Here is a 19,498-nt window from a genome sequence, read left to right as displayed (position 1 = left end):
AATTCAGCTGGCTCGAAGAGCTGCTGCCAGGCTGTTGACAGGGGCAGATTACAGAGACCATACAACACCCCTGTTAAAACAGCTTCATTGGCTGCCAGTTTGTTTCCAGGCACAATTCAAGGTGCTGGTTATTACCTGCAAAGCCCTACATTGCACAGGTCCACACTATTCGGCAGACCGTTTCTCGTGGTATGAACCGGCCCGGACTCTAAGATCCTCTGGGGAAGCCCTTCTCTCTGTCCCAACATCATCACAAACACGGTTGGTGGGGACACGTGAGAGGGCCTTCTCAGTGGCTGCCCCTAGACTCTGGAACTCCCTGCTCAGGGAGATCAGAATGGCTCCCTCCTTGATGGCCTTTCTCTGGCAGGTGAAGACCTACCTGATCACACAAGCATTTAAGGAATTGCTATAAGGACGGCTGGGATGCTGAACCAGTTTAAAATTTATTTTTAATGTATGTTTTTTTAAAAATGTTTTTAATTGTACTGTTTTATAATGCTGGGAAGCTGCTCTGAGTCCCAGTCCTGGGAAAAGAGCGAGATAGATAGATAGATAGATAGATAGATAGATAGTTCAGTTAATATATAGAATTGCACAGAACACCTAAACACTCATAAAGCTAACACTTTTGTCAACCAGTATTCTGTAAAGTTTCTGTTAAAACTTGTGTGGGGTGTCATTTTTTCCCTGATGGATTTTGCAAAAGGCCATCATTTAGGCAATATTTAATTTTAACTTTTAACAAGCATTCATTATTTTTCAGAAGAAAATAACTTGTTTGTGTGGCATTTTTGCTACTAATGCACCTTTTGTTTATTAACGTCCACATTTGCTTTTAGAAATCTGCCACTGCCATTATGTTACAAAGGCATTTTTATGATGTTACTTAATTATAAATGTGCCTATGTATTCTCTTTGCAGGACTCCTTGCATCACCACAGTCTGCTCCTGGTAATTTGGATATTGGAAAAAGTGGGGAAGTTAAAAGTAGTGGAGCAGGAGGAAGTAGAGAAAACAGCACTGTTGATTTTAGCAAGGTAAATTATTTCAACACATTACAAGAGGAGATGGATTTCTAAATTAAGTCTATTTTCATTTTGTAATTCCATGAACACTGTAAGAAGTCAGTACAGTTGCATAATACAAACATAGTGTAAGCCACTACTTCTGATAAAACTGAAGCAACTGAATTTTCCAAGAATCTCATTCTTCAGTAGAATGGTGTAATGTACATATAGTTTGAAATCTGTGTGTTACTATTGTTTCTTGAATCATTTAATGGACTATTCCTCTCTCATGTTCAGTGTGTCACCATGCAGAATGACAAGATTGTCTCCTTTTACTTTAAACGTTCAATTAAGCAATATGACTGCTGGTTTTAAAAGTTGGCTGTGACACTGCATATGCTTGTACAAACTTAATTTACATTATAGTTGTTTAATCATGGTAGATGCCACTATTCCTGGTCCTCTATCACAGTTTTTATGTTTTTACTTGGCCTGTTCTTCTCTGCACCTGCCTTGTTTCCTGTTGGGCAGGAATCTGCCTCCTGGCACTGTAGTTGTGGCACACTTGGTGTGGGACTCAAGAGGTCAGCTGTAAGTGTTCTTTTCTAGATAGTTGTGTAACTGGCGTCTTAGTTTCAGTGATCTTTGTGTATCTGTCTGTATGTAAATACAATAGTTCATGTGCTGTATGATATGGTGATCTTCCTCTGTAATTATATACATAGGTTATACAGTAAAATTATGAGTTAGGATTATATATCAATAGATGTCTCAATTCTACAGGTTGAATTTAGAAAACGAAACAACTGTGTATATAATTACCTGGACTTTTTAGTGGTATTTGTAGATATGTATAATAAAAATATTTTGATCCAAAGAAGTAACTTTAGAAAGTAGCTGTGGTTGCATATTTAAATATACAATATTGAAACAACATATATGTATATGTGGAACCATTAAAGTGTTACTAAAACCTCTTCTGACACATGTTTCTCTGTAGAAACACCATATGTTCTGCTTGCGGCAGAGTCACCATTAAATATTAATTTCAGAAATGCCTTGATAACTAACTAATTATAAACTAAGATAATTTTAAATCATTATTTTGTAAATAGGTAGATATGAACTTTATGCGGAAGATTCCTATAGGGGCCGAGGCATCAAATGTCTTGGTGGGAGAAGTGGACTTTTTGGAGAGACCAATTATTGCTTTTGTGAGGCTATCCCCTGCTGTACTTCTCACAGGTCTCACAGAGGTTCCTGTTCCTACACGGTAAGGGAATATATGATATAACAAAACTGGAGACTTGTTGAACATGGTTTTGAATCTATGCTATTTGGGGCAGAAATTCTTGATTTTTTCCTGAAATATTTTATTTTTTCCATATAATTTTCTTTATATATTGCTTTGAAATGTTATAGCCATGTTTTAAACCATTGTAAAATTAAGGCATAAATATTTTTTCTTGACATTGAGCTTTCCAGTTCTCCAGATTCAAACCTGCACCTGCTCACAGCACTTACCTTCTTTGTTCTGACATGCCTTTAGTGATATGTACTAAAACATAAACCAACATCTGCTTTCAGGCAGAAATTACTCAGATTATGAGTATTATAGGTATGCAGTGATGAACTAAAATTGCTTGAATTAATTTATATTTTTAATATAAATATTCCATATTACCATTGAGTCAACAATTTTATTTGGAGTATCTCATAGTATCTCATGGTTGATGTCTGTCAGTACCATACCATCATATTTAGGTGTAATATCTGAATTACTGTACTGCATTATTCCTCCACAGATTCCTTTTTTTGTTGCTGGGTCCAGCAGGCAAAGCACCTCAGTACCATGAAATTGGACGCTCAATAGCAACACTTATGACTGATGATGTGAGTACCAGGTATCTATTGTCTGTTCACAGAATGAGAGCTACATACAAGGAGAACTTGGCAAGGCTAATTATTATATGCTGATTAAAATAAATACTTATGGAACTTACATGAAAATGAATTGATGAGAATCATACAACATACTTTACCATGTATATTTAACAAATTGAATTACTCATAGTTAATTAATAAAGCTTCCTATATTTAAGAAAGCTCTCTGTTTGGTATACCTAATGAAATAATTTCTCTGTGTTAAATTTGGCAGTTTAGTAAATTCCTGTGCATCCATGCACACACATGAATATTTAGTAAATATCCATGTGCATCCATGCAGGCACATATACATATATATAACAAGTATTTGAAAACTGATAATCACTAGAATTGACTATATAAATTAATTATTTATTTAAGTCTTTAAAAGATACAAGTAATAATTTTGTGATCTTCTTGGTTATGCCAGCATACCAGAGATAAGTGTGTATATGTATTTTCTGAAGGTTTTCCATGATGTTGCTTATAAAGCCAAAGACCGAAATGATCTGTTGTCTGGCATAGATGAATTTTTAGATCAAGTGACTGTTCTGCCTCCAGGAGAGTGGGATCCATCTATACGAATTGAGCCACCTAAAAGTGTTCCTTCTCAGGTAAGAAGACTTGGAGCGTGATAGGTCACCTTTAAACATGTGTGCTTTTATGGCAGAGCACAGCCAGGGCATTATGTATTGTGCTGAAAAAAAATAGCACCAGTAAAGTGAACAACAGCAGTGATTGACATTTGAATCATATTACTGTTTTCATTCCAGTGTGAAGTGATTCTTAAATCTAAGTAAATAAAAATTGCATTGTAATAACGTGTTACAAATAACCTTGGTTTTCCTGTCAAACAGTACTGGTAAGGCCAAATCCTGATTCATCCTCTTAATTTATTTTTGTTAGAGTGTGCCAAAAAAACAAAACAGTCGTCCCTCCGTTTGTTCGGACTTTGAATCCACGTCCCTCGCTTACTTGCGAGGCACAAATGGAGAGACTTAAAATGGGGTGTACACCTGTGGGGGCACACCACCATTTAAGTCAATAAGGCTTGAATATCGGCGGATTTCCATTTTTGCGGGGGTTCCAGAACAGATCCCCCATGAAAAAGGAGGGACGACTGTAATCTTTCATGTTTTTGTAGTGATGGAATAGAAGGAGTTGACTGAATTCTTTTGCATTCCCTCAGCCTGATCCCTTGTGTCACTATAATTAATCTTTTCATTATCATTAGAATAACTGTGGATATAGCATATGTATATGTATTCTGGCTGTAGTCACTACTAGTTGTAGTAGTTATTATTATTTTTACCTCATGTTTTCCCCAGCCTTGGGACTCAAGGTAGCTTACAAAAGTTGGGACAGATACAGATAAAACTTCACAACACTAAAGCATACACAAGTTGTAATATAAATAAACTATAAATAGTTTAAAATTATTTTAAAACATACTCATTAAAACAACAAAAAATACAATGCATTATTAACATCCCTTTCCACTTGAGCATTTAGGGGCAAAATAGACTGGCAGAAGACTGGGGAATGGGGGCATTTTTACTACTCTCTGGGCCATTTTAATCCTGAATCAATTTCTGTGTGGTGTTAACTACAGAATCAAAACCTTTATTTCTGTCCTCATGAACCTCAGAAAACTTGAGATTTACCTGACTTGCCAGCTTTCACTAGGGCCAGACTTTTCTGTATAACTTTACAGTCAGCTCTCCATATCCATGGGTTCTGTGCTCACAGATTCAACTGTTCCATGGCTTGAAAAAAATATTTTTAAAAATATAAAAGAGCAAGCCTTGATTTTGCCATTTCATATAAGGGATAACATTTTACTACATTATTATGTACAACGAGACATGAGCATCCATGGATTTTTTTATATCCATTGAGTGTCCTGGAACCAAACTCCAGTGTATATCAAGGGCCAACTGTGCAAACATGCTGAGCCACTATTGTGTTCTAATCCTGTAGATCAGGTAACACAATCAAATGGCCCTCCAGATGTTGTTGGACTGCTAATCTCAGCAGGCCTATTCAGCATAATGGTGTTTTACTTATTCCAAAAGAGAAAATACTTAAGGGAGCCCCCCTCCCATTTCCTGATGTTTTCAGTTTTTAAAAAAGGTGGTTTCCTTACATTTTTCCATTTTTTTCTGGATGTTCACAGCTCTAATTAAGAGTGTAGGAATAGCAATCATACATGTTATACACATAATGTATAAAATACTGTGTGTTAGGAAAAGGAATTCATTTTATGGAAACTTCTTGCCTTACAGGAATTTTGCAAACAGTCATTCTGCAAATAATTATAAATATGTTCTCCTGAAATATCCTTTGATGCAAAATAATGCCATCTTAAAAGTTCGTTTTTCTGTGAATTTTGTTCTTTGTATGGCATATGGCATAGAAAACAAGTCTTTGACTGGGATGAAGATGCTGTTATTGATATTGTTTATTTCAGAGCTGTCTTAATTATTGGTGGAATATGTGCTTTGGCCTAAATCCAGTTGTTAGTCCCAACTAGAAAAGATCCATTGAATTTGCAAAAAAGTTGTTACCATGGTTTCAGCAATCTTGCTCTTATTTCAGGCAACATCAAGAGCTGAATCTCATTCATTAACACACATTTTTTTAATATAGGATTTTTTAAAAAAAAATATTGATTCTACTGGAAAACTACATCAAATGGTTGTAAGATTCTCCTTAGCTTTAATAAGAAGACCTTGATATTATGCTTCCTGCAGTGTGGGGAGACAGTCCTTCTATTTGGTTTTCTGGGGTTTATCCAAGGTGACCCAGTTGGCTTCCATGGCTGAATGGGGAATCATACCTCTATATACAGAGCTATAGTCCTGAACTCAAACCACTACACCATGCTGGCTCTTGGCTTACTTTAATGCAAATCTCATATGCATTTCTTGATGCAGGAGAAAAGAAAGATACCTAAATTTCCAAATGGAGTTGTTTCTCCTGGAGAGTCTCTTAAAGAAGAAGGCCATCATGCGGGACCTGAGCTACAGAGGACTGGAAGGTTTGTAGTGTTTGCTTGAATTCTAGCAATTTGGAAGTAAAATCCTAAATGGTTTCTGCTTTAGACACTTGCAGGATGTCATGTGTAAAATCAACAATACAGTTGGCCCTTCTTATACACGGATTTTTTATACACGGATTTAAGCATACACAGTTTGAAAATGTTCCAAAAAAGTATAAATTTACCTTGATGTTCCATGTTTTATTAGGGACACCATTTTGCTATGTCATTATACTTAATGGGACTTGAGCATACACGGATTTTGTTATACACGGGGGATCTTGGAACCAAACCCCAGCGTATAACAAGGATCCACTGTACGTTTAATTCCCACTTTTAGAATGATTACCTCATTCTTCATTACAGTTGTGGGAAGAATTAAGTGTGTGATAGTTTCTTAACCAAATGTCTTTTCATACTGAGACAAAGTTTTAAAATAATCCCTGTGTTAGTCCTAAGAATGGCTTAAAGCTAAAAGTTGTCTTTAGTTTGCTTCATATTTAATACATGCCATGAAGGGAAAACTAGTGATTTTGTGAAAGTTGTAGAGATGGTGTGAAATTTCCAGTTTTGGCACTTACAGCAAGTAAAAATTTTCTAAGGAGGAAAATTGTCCTTAAATACATTTTCTCTACCCAAGGGGATTCTGCTTAAATATCTTTAAACTCAGGTTGAACATATAGATGATTCCAAATTAACAAATAAGTAAGCTTTCCAATATGCGATTATTAAATGGAATATTATGAAAAGTGAAAGAATTAAAAGTAATTTTGATGGCTTCTCACCAAAGTTGTTCATTTTAGTTTGAATACCTTTCTTGATGAAGAGATTTTAGATGTAATAAAACGATAGCTCAATTTTATGCTCATAATACTGTCTGTTCTTCTATAGATCACATAGATTACCTTTCCAAGAATATTTTTCTATTGACAAATATGTTTAATACTGTGCACCAGTGCTATTCAGTTCTTGCAGCTTGTTTCTGCTGTCCTTAAATATTTGGAAATTTCTCTTGGTAGCTGCTGCATCTGCATAAAAGCTGACTCTTAAATTACCAAACACTGTGTGTTTCTATGATTCACTGCAATGTCCAAATATAAAATTTGACACCTTGGCATTCAGAGCCCTCTTCCCCCAATTTTAAACAAGTTTTTGTGCCTTATGGTTTCAAAAGTAGCTTCAAAATGGGGTGTGTGGCAGTACTTGGTGAACATAGGAACCCAGAAATGGGGCTGAATATGATTTATAGGGGCTGACAGGGAAGGACCTCAGTATTTCTTTCCATGACTACTCGAAGTAAAACAAATGATCCAAGGATTCATCGTATAATTTTGAACTGTTCAGTAAATGTATGCACAGCCCTGATATTACTCTTTTCTGGATGTTTTTGTATTTTTTAGAATTACTGTTATGATGGCTAATATCTCCCTGTGACTTAGAAAGTTCTCAAATGTTAAAGGAATAATTAACATATAGCAAATTATTGTTGAGATGGGGCTGCTTCCCCCCCCCCCCCTTCTAGTCTTAGCACATTCTCTGCCTGGGCTGGGAGCATTCTTTAACTTTAAAATCTGAACCCAGTAGGCAATGGTAAGGCACTGTGAAGAAACTGTGGGGGGAAAACTACACATAAAGACAGCAACTTCTTAAATATGGCTTTATTTATTCATATTCCAAAATAGTGGGCTTCCAGGATAAACAGGAGTACAGAATAAGCGCTAGAGCTTTCTCTAGTGCTTACACTTTCTAGTTACACTATTCATATCCCTAGGGTCATTTAAAGGATAGGACAGTTATATATGTGACAAGGGCAGGCTTAAATCAAATCACATAGCTTCTCTTTCTGTCTGTCAGGCTGCTTTCTCACTAACTGACAAGTCCCAGCTGTCAGAAAGTTGTGTTCTCTTCCCCCTCCTCTCTTCTGAAGTCTGTTCGGAAGGAGAGACTCCCACTTGACAGACATTTCATTTAAATCCTCTTTTTAAAACCGTATTGTCACAGAGTAGAAGTATAATTTATACATATTTTTAAAAAGTGATTGTGATATCTTTAAACCTGAAACTAGTATTTAAAGTTGGGAACATTTTGCTGTGATCCAAAGGTTTCAAGTTGCCAGTGAGAGCTCTGGCTGTGTATAGTCTGGTTTATCATAATTCCCGGTTTACCATGAAGGAGCTGTATGCTGATGTGCATAGCCAGTTTGCTTCTGCTTGTCTTCTCTTTAGCCATGTGTGTGGCTAAAGAAACAAGAAAAGCAAACAGGGAGTCCTGGCTTGTTGCTCCTGAACAGACCAGGATCATAATCCCAGGGGTAAGAAATCCTGGCATGTTTGGGATTAACAGTTGCTGGAAATTGATATCTAGTTCAGATGACATGCTGAATGAACCATTTCTAATTGGTTTAGCTGCTAATTTCTAATTGGTTTAGCTGAATTAATGGAAGGAACTATATAGAAATTAATGAAGCAGCTCATTCACAGTAAACCAGGATTTTGAAGAATAATGGTATAGCATTTCACATGAATATTGCCAGTGTATTTGGTTATGAAAATTAATGTGAAAATCTTTCTTTAAAATAAGACTTTCAGGTAATGTGTTCATGATCAGAAAGGAACTGCAGTAATACAAGTACCAAAATGGTAAATGCATAGAAAAAAATGAAGCAGATGCAAGAGAAAATATTTTTCTATTTTTTTTGCATCTTGATTAATACTACATTGATGCATGAATAGTTTTCATTGAATATTTGCTGGGTTTTTTCAGTGTTCATCTTCCTATAAATAAAATACCGGTTAGCACTTAAATATATATACGTATGAAATTAGATTATTAAATGATTTTATGTACTGTAAATGAATTAATTGGTATATTTGCATTCTGTTTTGTCAATAGGTCTAGAGTATATACAATAAGGCTAATTTATGCTAAACATCTGCACTGTCAGTTTTGTGTATCCCATAGTTTTAAGCATTCTGGAGTCCTTTAGTGTACAGTTTGACGAGTTTCATCTCACCTATTTAGGCTTTTTGGTGGTTTGATACTTGACATCAAAAGGAAAGCACCTTTTTTCTTGAGTGACTTCAAGGATGCATTTAATCTGCAGTGCCTGGCCTCGATTCTTTTCCTATACTGTGCCTGTATGTCTCCTGTAATCACTTTTGGAGGGCTCCTTGGAGAAGCTACAGAAGGCAGAATAGTGAGTACAAAGAATGGTAGTAGCCAGGCTTTTAGATTTTCAGAGGCAAGTGACTGTGTTCATTTGTCTCCTTTATTTCTACCTTTATCTGAAGACCTTTAGCCACAGCATTTGATTAGTCCTACCCCATAGTAGATGTTCCTCAGATAATAACTGTTGTGGAAAATGTGGAGAACATGTATGTACAAGCAGGAGAAGATGCACAGTTAAGGTAAAAAAAAAAAGTCCTATCCTTATGAACTCTTTCATGAACTGAGAAACAGCTTGAATTGTCATTATTTTAAAAAGGCCTGAAACTGGTTGTGAAGAAGAAAAAGAAAGGCCAATATCAGAACAGATCTGTTTTGAATATCTGCTCAGTATTGTTGATTTGGAGGTCTTGGTTATCTTTTGGTGTGATAGACTCATGCAAACAATGCCTTTTAAAAATATTTTGAAAAGAAAATATATAATGAATTACTTGGGGCTAAGCTAAATGTCACGCATGTAGATGTAAGGAAACTGAGATGTTTTGTACCGTTAGAGATTATCGCACTGTCTTTTCTCTCAGACTCACCGTGGGCTGAAACATTTGAAAACTTTTTGAAAACTTTTTAAAAATGGATGTTATCACACACTTCAGTGCCCAATCTGGAGGCATCATGTACCTGATCTTGGCATCCTGTACCTAATCTGTACTTCTCTGGGACTTTTTGAATGGGAGTTTTGCATTCTTTGCAAAGGACAGGAAACATATGGATTATGTACAGGATCCAAGATCGGTTACATGATACCTCCAGACTGGGCACGGAAGTGTGTGATAACACTCGTTTTTAAAATGTTTTCAAAGGTTTCAGCCCATGCTGGGGCTGGGAGGAAAAGCAGTGCAATAATCTCCATTGTTAGAGAAAAGCTGTTTGAGCATGGCATAATTTGGAAAAGAGAAATGCAGGAGAAAGGGTGCGTAGATCTTTCCCTGCTTCCAAATTTCCTGCTGTTACCTAAGGCACTTTTTCTCTCCTCTCCCCCTTTTTCCTACTCGTTCTAGGCATGTTTCTTCCAGTTGAAGTGGGAGATGCAAATCACAGAGTGGTGATATGCATTAGAAAAGTGAAATACAGGGGAAAGGTGAATCATCCATTCCTGTACCTTCTCCTCTCCAAAGTGCCCTTACTTCAACTGCTTTTCCCTAGTTAGCTGGATTTGAATGCAAATGTTTGTATATAATATGCATTTGGTCTTCTGTTATATGATACCCTTGAAAATAATTTTGACTTACTTGCTATGAGATGAAATAAATACTTTTTAAAGAGAAAGTCCACGTTGAACCTTAACTACTTTTTGTTGCCTTAATCATTATGATGTGGTGGTGGTGGTGATTATAAATATACAGGTTGAGTCTTCCCTATCCAGAATAGCTCTAAAATCCAAATTTTTTTCATGGGTGGCTGAGACAGTGACACTTGTTTTCTGATGGTTCAGTGTACACAAATTTTGTTCCATGCACAAAATTATTTAAAATACTTTGTATAAAATTACCTTCAGGCTATATGTATAATGTGTATATGAAACAAATGAATATTGTCTTTAGACCAAGGTCCCATCTCCAAGACAACTCATTATGAACAAATAGGTATTCCAAAATCCAACCTCTTCCCACACCTTGGAATCCAAAACACTTTTGGTCCCAAGCATTTTGGGTAAAGGAGATTCAACTTGTATTGGCCTTTTAAACAACTGATTTAACAAGTCTCAAAATTGGTGGAATTGGACTTTATATGGAAATGGTTGAGCCCAACATTTCATTATATAATAGGAATCTATAATACAACTTCTGAAAATGTTTTGATTGTTAACATCATAATATGTCAATGCCAGTCTGTTTGCATGGGAAGTGTAATTGACTATACAGTAATTCTCTAATTTCCTTTCACATGTATTCAAAATGTCAACAGTGCTTAATAGAACAGGTCTATGTACTTTTGTATAGTATCACTGCTTCACATTTTACGAGAGTTTATTTACATGTTTATATACTTGAACACTTACATATATATATATTAGATTGTCCTGGCTTTAAACACAGACTAACAAAATGGAAAACAGTAATGTAATAAAGTACATTACAGTAGGTATTTAAGCATGTTTGAAGCAACTGGTTAAAAATGTTTACCTCCTGTGTGTAAACTTAAGGACTGCCTTCTTTCTTCTAGCTGTCTGGGATTGTTTGCTATCTTCAGGTGCCTGGTGGGCATCACTGAATATATTAAATTAGTTACTGCACACATGTGCTCAAGCACAGTAACTGGCTTGTAAGGTACACACTTGTGTTCACATCACTTCCTCACATCTCCAAGGCTATCACCTCCACAGTACTCCTGCCCTTTCCATCCTGCCTTGAGAACTCAGGGTTAATGCATTGATCAACTAAAAGGCTACCTTATGACTATCATTTGAAATATTAGTTTGATTTTAAATGCTATGTTAAGTTTGATCTATTAAATTCTGCAGGTTGTTGATCAGTTATGACATAGTTTCCCTACCAACATTCATGTTTTCTTGAAAACTGATCGTTTTTAGTCCTCATTGTTTCTGCCTTTTTATTGTTCTAAAATATCTTGCAGCAAATTAAGGATACTGAAAATGGGTTGTCTGTCCATGCATTTCTAAACTAATATTGGTGTTTTAAAACTAACTGCAACATAATTTTAAGTCTTCCCATTTTTTGTGAATGGGTTGTATCACAGATGGTGTTCTCCTGAAAGATTATTGATAAACTAATTGACAGTTACATCACATTGTAACTGAGAAAATGCATTACAAGGTGGGATGATACTGTTCTGCTCCATTTGTAACCTGTGTCCATTTATTTCCTTTATATCTGAAATCATCATTATTCTTTTACATCCAGTCAGTTTCTGATCTCCCCCCCCCCCACATGATTAGTTTGATTACTGAAGCTTTTAATATAGGACATCATCCTCAATTTGTGAACAGGTTTGTTGCAATGTTATTTCTTTATGCAGGAGTAGACCCTTTGCTTTCCTTCTCCCCCTTCCTTAATTAGATTTCATGCACTACAGTTGTTGACAAGTGTTTTTTTTCCCCTTAGCTTGCTGAATGCACAATTTGTTTCCTTGGTTTTTGGATAGCTTTCCACCTTTTAAGTGAAGCAGTTCAAATTCTCATCATGAAATTGCTAAGAATGTATTACAGCCAAAAAGACATAATGATGATATTAATTGTACATTCAGTGAATCATATGATTTTCTTTCCTTCCCTCAGAGTGCAATAGAGTCTTTATTTGGAGCATCATTAACTGGGATTGCCTATTCGCTTTTTGCTGGGCAACCTCTAACTATACTGGGAAGTACTGGACCTGTACTAGTGTTTGAAAAAATATTATTTAAATTCTGCAAGTAAGTATATCTTTATTCATAAGAACTTAGCTTTGAATTACCTTTGTAGTTTGTAAAATAAATAAACACCTTTATTGTAATTATTATTGTCCCTATATTTAAGGCATTTCAAAGTATAGATAGAGTCAAACAGACCTACTAATGCTGCCTTCCTCAACCTAAGATCACCCAGATCTGTTGGTCTATACATCCTATAGAAATGTACTTGCTATTGCTATTGCTGTTGCTAAAATAGCTTTCCTTGGCAGTTTCCTTGGAAAATGTGTCTTGAAGGTTTTCTGACATATAAAAAGCTGTGCTGGCATATTGTTTTGACCGGGAAATTCTTTAGATGCACATCTGGAGTAGGCATAAGTGACACAATGTTTTGCTGCTTCCTCTCCTACAAACAGGGCTGATTTCCAGAAGAGAGTAGTGTGACACATCTCTTTGGACATGAGACATTTATGTTATGGGATTTCACCAGATTCCATTATTTTCTCATGCTTTTAACACTTATGTTAAACCACTGGTAGAGGTGAGCCAGAGGTTTCAAGTGAAATAATATTCTATTATTTACATGACAATCAATTCTGCTTCTTTTACATTTGAGTCATGTGATTCAGTGGAAGTGCTGGATCATGAAAAATGCACTCCTTCCTCCAGTATTACTGTGAAGAAACTAGAGGCTTCTGCTTTTTAAAAAAAGATTAACCACATTTCAGAACACCCCTAACCCTCAGCTATGGTTAGTCTTAACTAGGTTAATTTAAACAAGCTAGCCTCATAACCCACAGTTTGAAATTGGCTTTCTTCCACTAGCTACAGCTTGTGAAGGTAAAGATACCACAACAACCATTTTATTTCTGAAATGGAAACAAACAATTCAAACTCTTTCTTGGGACCGTGGTGAGAGAGGAGATGGCTTAGCACTGTGTGTAAATGTATGTAGTGGCTGGAATAATAAGCATCAATAAGTTAACAGTAAAGAGTGGTTATGAGTGGTTTATCTGGCAAGGGAAGTGAAATTCAACAGGGTAAAGATGAGAGTGCATTCCCCTTAATGCATCAGGAAGTTAGTATGATTGTGTATGTAGATCCATATTTGCCACTGGAGGGCTCAACTATTCACGACACAAAGTGCTTTTTAACAACTAAATTGCCTACTTGGAAAGAAAGGAATTGGCCATGGTTGTCAGTCTTGCTCTTGTCAGCGTGTTGTTAGTCAGCTTGTATTGTAAATATGTTGTCTTTGCAGACTGTTAAAATATGTCAGATAGTTCAAACTGTAAAATCTGTGAACAGAGACTGGTTGGTAGAAATTTTTAGCAATGCCATTGGTTTTCATTTCAATTGTGAGTACAATTCAGAATTCTGGTGACTTGGGACATGGGTATTTGAGGGTTAGCTCTCACATAAACTTCCAGATGGAATTCAGATGTTATAATACTGTAACACAGTAATAACAAAACTGGAAAAGTTTATCTAAAGTTTAAAATAATTTGACTAATTGCATCTTTCTTTCTTTCTTTCTTTTAAATAGAGACTATGGGCTTTCCTATCTTTCCCTACGAACCAGCATTGGCCTATGGACATCATTTTTATGCATATTGTTAGTAGCAACTGATGCTAGCAGCCTTGTGTGTTACATCACTCGATTTACTGAGGAGGCTTTTGCTGCTCTTATTTGCATAATATTTATATATGAAGCACTGGAAAAGCTTTTTCATTTGGGAGAAATATACCCTTTTAATATGCACAATGACCTCAATAGACTGACATTGTATTCGTAAGTTGGCTTTCTTCTTCTTCTTTTTCTTCTTGTTTGTTTTATTTATTTATATCCCACTTTTCTCGTGTTATAGAGATTCAAGGCAGCTAACAAATTTAAAACAATACCAGTTAAAAACTTTTAATACAAGTTAGAAACAATACAAAATCATTACAATGTAGATACAAAGTTTAAAAAATAATTAAACCATTTTAAGAAGTTAAAAAAGTTAAAATGTATTTAAAATTCTATACAAACCTTAAAATCTGAATTACACAGCATTTAAAATCCCAACCCTCATCAGTCTGAAAAAGCCTAATGGCCCAAGAATGTTTTTATCTGCCACCGAAAGGAAAACAGGGATGGGGCCATCCTGGCCTCTCAAGGGAAAGTGTTCCAGAGCCTGGGAACAGCTACCACAAAGGTCCCATCCCTTATTCCCCCCAAAGAAGCCTGAGAGGGTGGTGGGACAGAAAGAAGGCCTCTCCTGATTATCTTAGCGATCTAATTGGCTTGTAAAGGGAGGTACAATCCTTCAAATCATCTGGAACCAAACCATAAAATCAGCAATTTAAATAGTGTCTGGAAACAAACTGGCAGCCAATGGAGCTGTTGGAATAAGGGAATTGTGTGCTCCCTGTAGCCAATTCCAATTAACAACGTGGCTCCAATTGAAGTTTCTGAACACTTTTCTGAGCACTTTTCACATAGAGCACATTATAGTAATCCAAACAGGATGTAGCCAAGGCATTTACTGTACCATGTGACCAGATTTGACTTCTACAGGAAAAGGAACTAGTTTTGGTATACTAGCTTTAACTGTGCAAAAGCACTCCTGGTCACTACTGAAACCTGAACCTCCATGCTCAGAGCTTTTTAGAAGTACCCTAAACTGTGAACCTGTGTTTTTAGGGGGGGGGGGTTGAATCTCATCCAATACAGGCTTAAATCCTTATTCCCAGATATCTCTTTTGACTGACCACGAGATAATTAGTCTTGCCTGGATTACGCTTCAGTTTGTTTGCCCTCATCCAGTAATTCAGCTGCCAAGCAACAGTTTAGCATAGGAACAGCTTCCTTGGAATTAGGTACAATGGAGTGATAGAGCTGGTTATCATCAGCATACTGGTGACAGCTTACTCCAAAACTGCAGACAGCCTTTCCCAGCAGTTTCATGTAGATGTTAAAAAGCATAGGGGACAACCCTGAACCCTGAGGGACGCTATAGGTCAATGGTCAAGCAGGAATTCCCCATCACCATACTCTGAGAGTGCCCCTCCAGGAAAGAATAGAGGCACTGTCAAACAGTACCTCCAAGCCCCATCTCAGAGAAGTGATGCAGAAGAATACAACAACAACAACAACAACAATAATAATATAACTTTTTATTTGTATTTCCCGCCTCTCCCTGTGGATTGAGGCAGGATTACAGCAAAGAATAAAAACTACAATACAATACAAAATACAATATTGTCTAAAAATACAGTCAGTAAAATAACAACAAAGGTCAGTGGTATCAAAAGCTGCTAAGAGTTCCAGCAGAACCAACAGGGACACACTGTTCCTGTACAGTTTCATGGCTAGGTCATTCATTAAGGCGATCAGTGCTGTTTCTGTCGCACAACTAGGACTGAAACCAGACTGACAGGGATCTAGATAATCCATCTCATCCAGGAACCCTTGGAGTTGAGAAGCCACCATACACCAGTACCTTACCCAAAAATGGGATGTTGGAGGCTGGCATATAGTTATCTAGTATAGTGGGATTTAGGGGTGAAATTTTTAGAACATTACTGTTCTTGTTGTCTTTATTAGCCCTATTGAGACATTCTATAGGTGGGCTTGGTAAACGTGGGGAGATGGAGCACTACCATTGCCTTCTGATTGGAACCTTTTGATCAGGGTTTAAAATTGCATCAAGAGCCTCCACAGAATGAAGAGGCTTTCCTCTTTAGAAGGTTGTCCTGTATGCATAGAGGTCAATGAGACAATGACACATAGGGGATATATATTTACTGTAATCAATAATTCTTTAGCATCCAGGCAATTTGCTGATATTTTCCTTTTCATCCTTCTTGTTTGTCTTTTAATGTTTAACAAAGAAAAAAATGTGATTCTCTTTAGAGTGAATGTTTTGCTGCTTTCATTAAACATATTTGTTGCTGTGTTATACTCTTTTCTAAACTTTAGATAGACACATTGTATCATAACAAAACATATGTAGTTGCTATTTTTTCTGTTATGATATGAGTCAAAATGTAAAGAAGGTTTATAGTTTTAAGATGAAAATGTGGGTAAAATTTGGACATTTTCAACTTGACAGATGTGTTTGTTCAGAGCCTCCAAATCCCAGCAATGAGACACTGGTGGCATGGATGAGAAATAACAAAACTGTAGAATCTATACCATGGGCTAATCTCACAGTTGAGGTGAGTTCTTTGCAAGATAACAGAAAGGTAGATATTCCTAAATATCTGTAGAACAATAGATTACATCTGAAACAATATGGCACACAAGTTTAAATCCCTTTCTTTTTCCTTTCATATTGTTTGAGGTTGGGATTGCCAGTTTCAAGTCATAACTGTTGAGCTTTTGAGAAATTAATCAGTTATGCTTTACTCTATGTGAAGTGGTATATCTAATACAGTGGACCCTTGTTATACGCTGGGGTTTGGTTCCAAGATTCCCCATGTATAACAAAATCTGTGGATGCTCAAGTCACATTAAATATAATGTATATAGCAAAATGGTGTCCCTTATAAAAAATGGAAAATCAAGGTTTGATATTTGAAATTTTTACTTTTTTTGAACATTTTCAAACCGTGGATGGTTGAATCTATGTATAAAAAATCTGTGTATAAGAAGGGCTGACTTAATATGATCAGTGCACCTTGGGCAAGATCCAGGAACTCAAAGGAAAGTTCAAATCAAGGGTGGGGATACTCTATGATTAGAAGAGGAACATGCTACAAGATTAATAAAAAAGGAAAAGACAATGGAAGCAATATATGGAAGAGTTATATAACAGAGAAGAAAAAATAAATGACACATGGAACGAAGAACAATACAAAGATGAACCCAAATCCTAGAGAGAGAAGTGGAAGCTGCAATAAGAATAAATCATCAGGAATAAATGATATTCCAATAGAATTGCTACAATCTGCACAGACAGAACCAACTCTAGTACTATCTAAAATATGCCAATAAATAAGGAAAGTAAAATAGTGTGCAACAGGCTGGAAATGATCAATATACACCCCAATCCACAAAAAAGGGGACACACAGGACTGCAGCAACTATAGTACAATAGCCTTAATTTCCCACACAAGCAAAATTATGGTCAAAATTCTACAGCAGAGACTCCAATCATTTATGGAGAAAGAAGAAAGAAATCTGAGAGGTGCAAACCAGTTCAGAAAAGGAAGAGGCACTGAGGACCACATTGAAACATGCAAGAGTTAATGGATTGCACCAAGGAATTCCAAAAGAAATTCAGAGTGTGCTTTTTTGGGGGTAAACTATGGCCCTGGACAGACTGGCCCTTTAGCATGTCCTGGCAACATGCTAGGGTTGCCTCGGGGCTCCGTTTCCAGAAGCCTACTGTATATACTCAACTATAAATTGAGAAATTTATGCCCCAAAATGGACTCTAAAATTATGGGTCAACTTATATACAGGACAGTAAGTTAATACTGCTTATAAAGTTCCTAAAAGAAGTGTCCACCCTTCCTTCATAGCCAGGGGTCTTTAAACAGCTCCCCATTTGAGTCCCCATGCACATTCTTCTCTCTCTCTCTCTCTCTCTCTCTCTCTCTCTCTCTCTCTCCGTGTGTGTGTGTGTGCATGCTATCCCTCAGACTTCCTTCATAGTCAGAGCTAACAAAAGCTGCTGAGATGAGAGAGAGAGAGTTGCCTCCTTGTTTCAGTCCCCCCATGCTCTCCTGTCTCTCAGTGTGTGCCTTATCCCTCATCCTTTCTTTGTAGACAGAGCTAATAAACAGTTGGTGAGGCAAGGGAGAGAGAGCAAGTATGCTGAAGCTTGTACCCCATTTTGCAAGCCATGAGCCTTGGAAATCCTGGGGGTGAAGGGAAGAGAGGGGGGGTTGTAACCCATTTTGCAATCCACGAGCCTTGGAAGTCCTGGTGGTAAAGGGAAGGGGAGAGTGTGTGTGTGTGGGCATGCGCGCCGAGTTATGTTTCCCCATTTTCCATGCCAAGACTGTGACCCTTGGTAGAGGTCCAGAGAGGAAAAAGTAGGGAGGGAAGTGGTGCTTTGTTTTCCCCCTTTAGATCTTTTGTAACATGCCCCAGTGTTTGACCCTTGACCTATCCACCGGTCATAGCAAAATCCATGATTTTGGCCCCAAGAACTGCCCTTGATTTATACATGAGATCAACTTATACATGAGTATATACGGTAAGCAGAACAGTGGAGAATAGGGTTTTTTGAAATGTTTCACCCACAGGGATGCCATGAGTCAGGGCTTGCAGTTAACAGCATATATATATATATATATATATATATATATATATATATATATATATTTGCAAGACATAAATGAAAACAATACATTTTCCATGAATAACAACTTTGTCCCCTGTAGTCTTTGAGCTGAAAGTCCTCGTGTGTGATATTCTGTTGAATCCAAATAGACTTTGCAATGTTGTTTGCTTAACCCTGATCTATACATTTGTGGGAAATGTATGATGAATATGGTGCTCTGTATACTTAAGGAAAGGCACAAATTTTACTGTAAATTTGATATAACATCTAACTTGTGTTTTTGTATAACTTGATTTACAGCAATGTAATGATCTTCATGGAATATTTGTTGGATCAGCATGTGCCCACCATGGTCCATATTTTCCAGATGTTCTTTTTTGGTCTGTCATATTATTCTTCACAACATTTTTCCTCTCCTCTTTCCTCAAGCAATTCAAGACTAAACGTTATTTTCCCACTAAGGTAATTGTGATATCATTTATAAATTTCATGGATGTTCATATTATTTTGCTGAAGGACGATTTGTATCTAATGCTTAAACATTTGATAATTAGTGCTAAACATGTAATACTCAAGGCAAAAAAAGTTTGATTTTGTTGCATGTTTTGATATTTGTGATGTAGCCATACTTCTTTATGAGAACCAGGAGATTGTCAAGTGTGATCACATAAAAT

The 19,498-nt window shown here is 36.6% G+C and overlaps 1 protein-coding gene across 10 annotated transcripts in view; it reads left to right on the top strand.

The window, feature by feature from the left end:
* The window catches only part of SLC4A7 (solute carrier family 4 member 7), a 109,091-nt gene that overhangs the window by 63,446 nt on the left and 26,147 nt on the right, over positions 1–19,498 (top strand). For 6 of the 10 annotated variants that reach the window (XM_042476554.1, XM_042476559.1, XM_042476557.1 and 3 more), the window contains 11 exons: positions 925–1,040; positions 1,542–1,601; positions 2,126–2,283; positions 2,816–2,903; positions 3,404–3,550; positions 5,873–5,976; positions 8,998–9,172; positions 12,437–12,570; positions 14,093–14,338; positions 16,644–16,749; positions 19,125–19,286. In XM_042476554.1, coding sequence (XP_042332488.1) covers positions 925–1,040; positions 1,542–1,601; positions 2,126–2,283; positions 2,816–2,903; positions 3,404–3,550; positions 5,873–5,976; positions 8,998–9,172; positions 12,437–12,570; positions 14,093–14,338; positions 16,644–16,749; positions 19,125–19,286 — 1,496 coding nt within the window. The remainder of the gene's footprint in view (positions 1–924; positions 1,041–1,541; positions 1,602–2,125; positions 2,284–2,815; positions 2,904–3,403; positions 3,551–5,872; positions 5,977–8,997; positions 9,173–12,436; positions 12,571–14,092; positions 14,339–16,643; positions 16,750–19,124; positions 19,287–19,498) is intronic. The other 4 variants (XM_042476562.1, XM_042476560.1, XM_042476558.1 and 1 more) reach the window with 1 other exon arrangement.

The sequence above is a fragment of the Sceloporus undulatus genome, chromosome 6 (genome assembly GCF_019175285.1).
Source record: "Sceloporus undulatus isolate JIND9_A2432 ecotype Alabama chromosome 6, SceUnd_v1.1, whole genome shotgun sequence".
Classification (NCBI taxonomy): domain Eukaryota; kingdom Metazoa; phylum Chordata; class Lepidosauria; order Squamata; family Phrynosomatidae; genus Sceloporus; species Sceloporus undulatus.
This window is presented reverse-complemented; position numbering and strand designations above follow the sequence as displayed.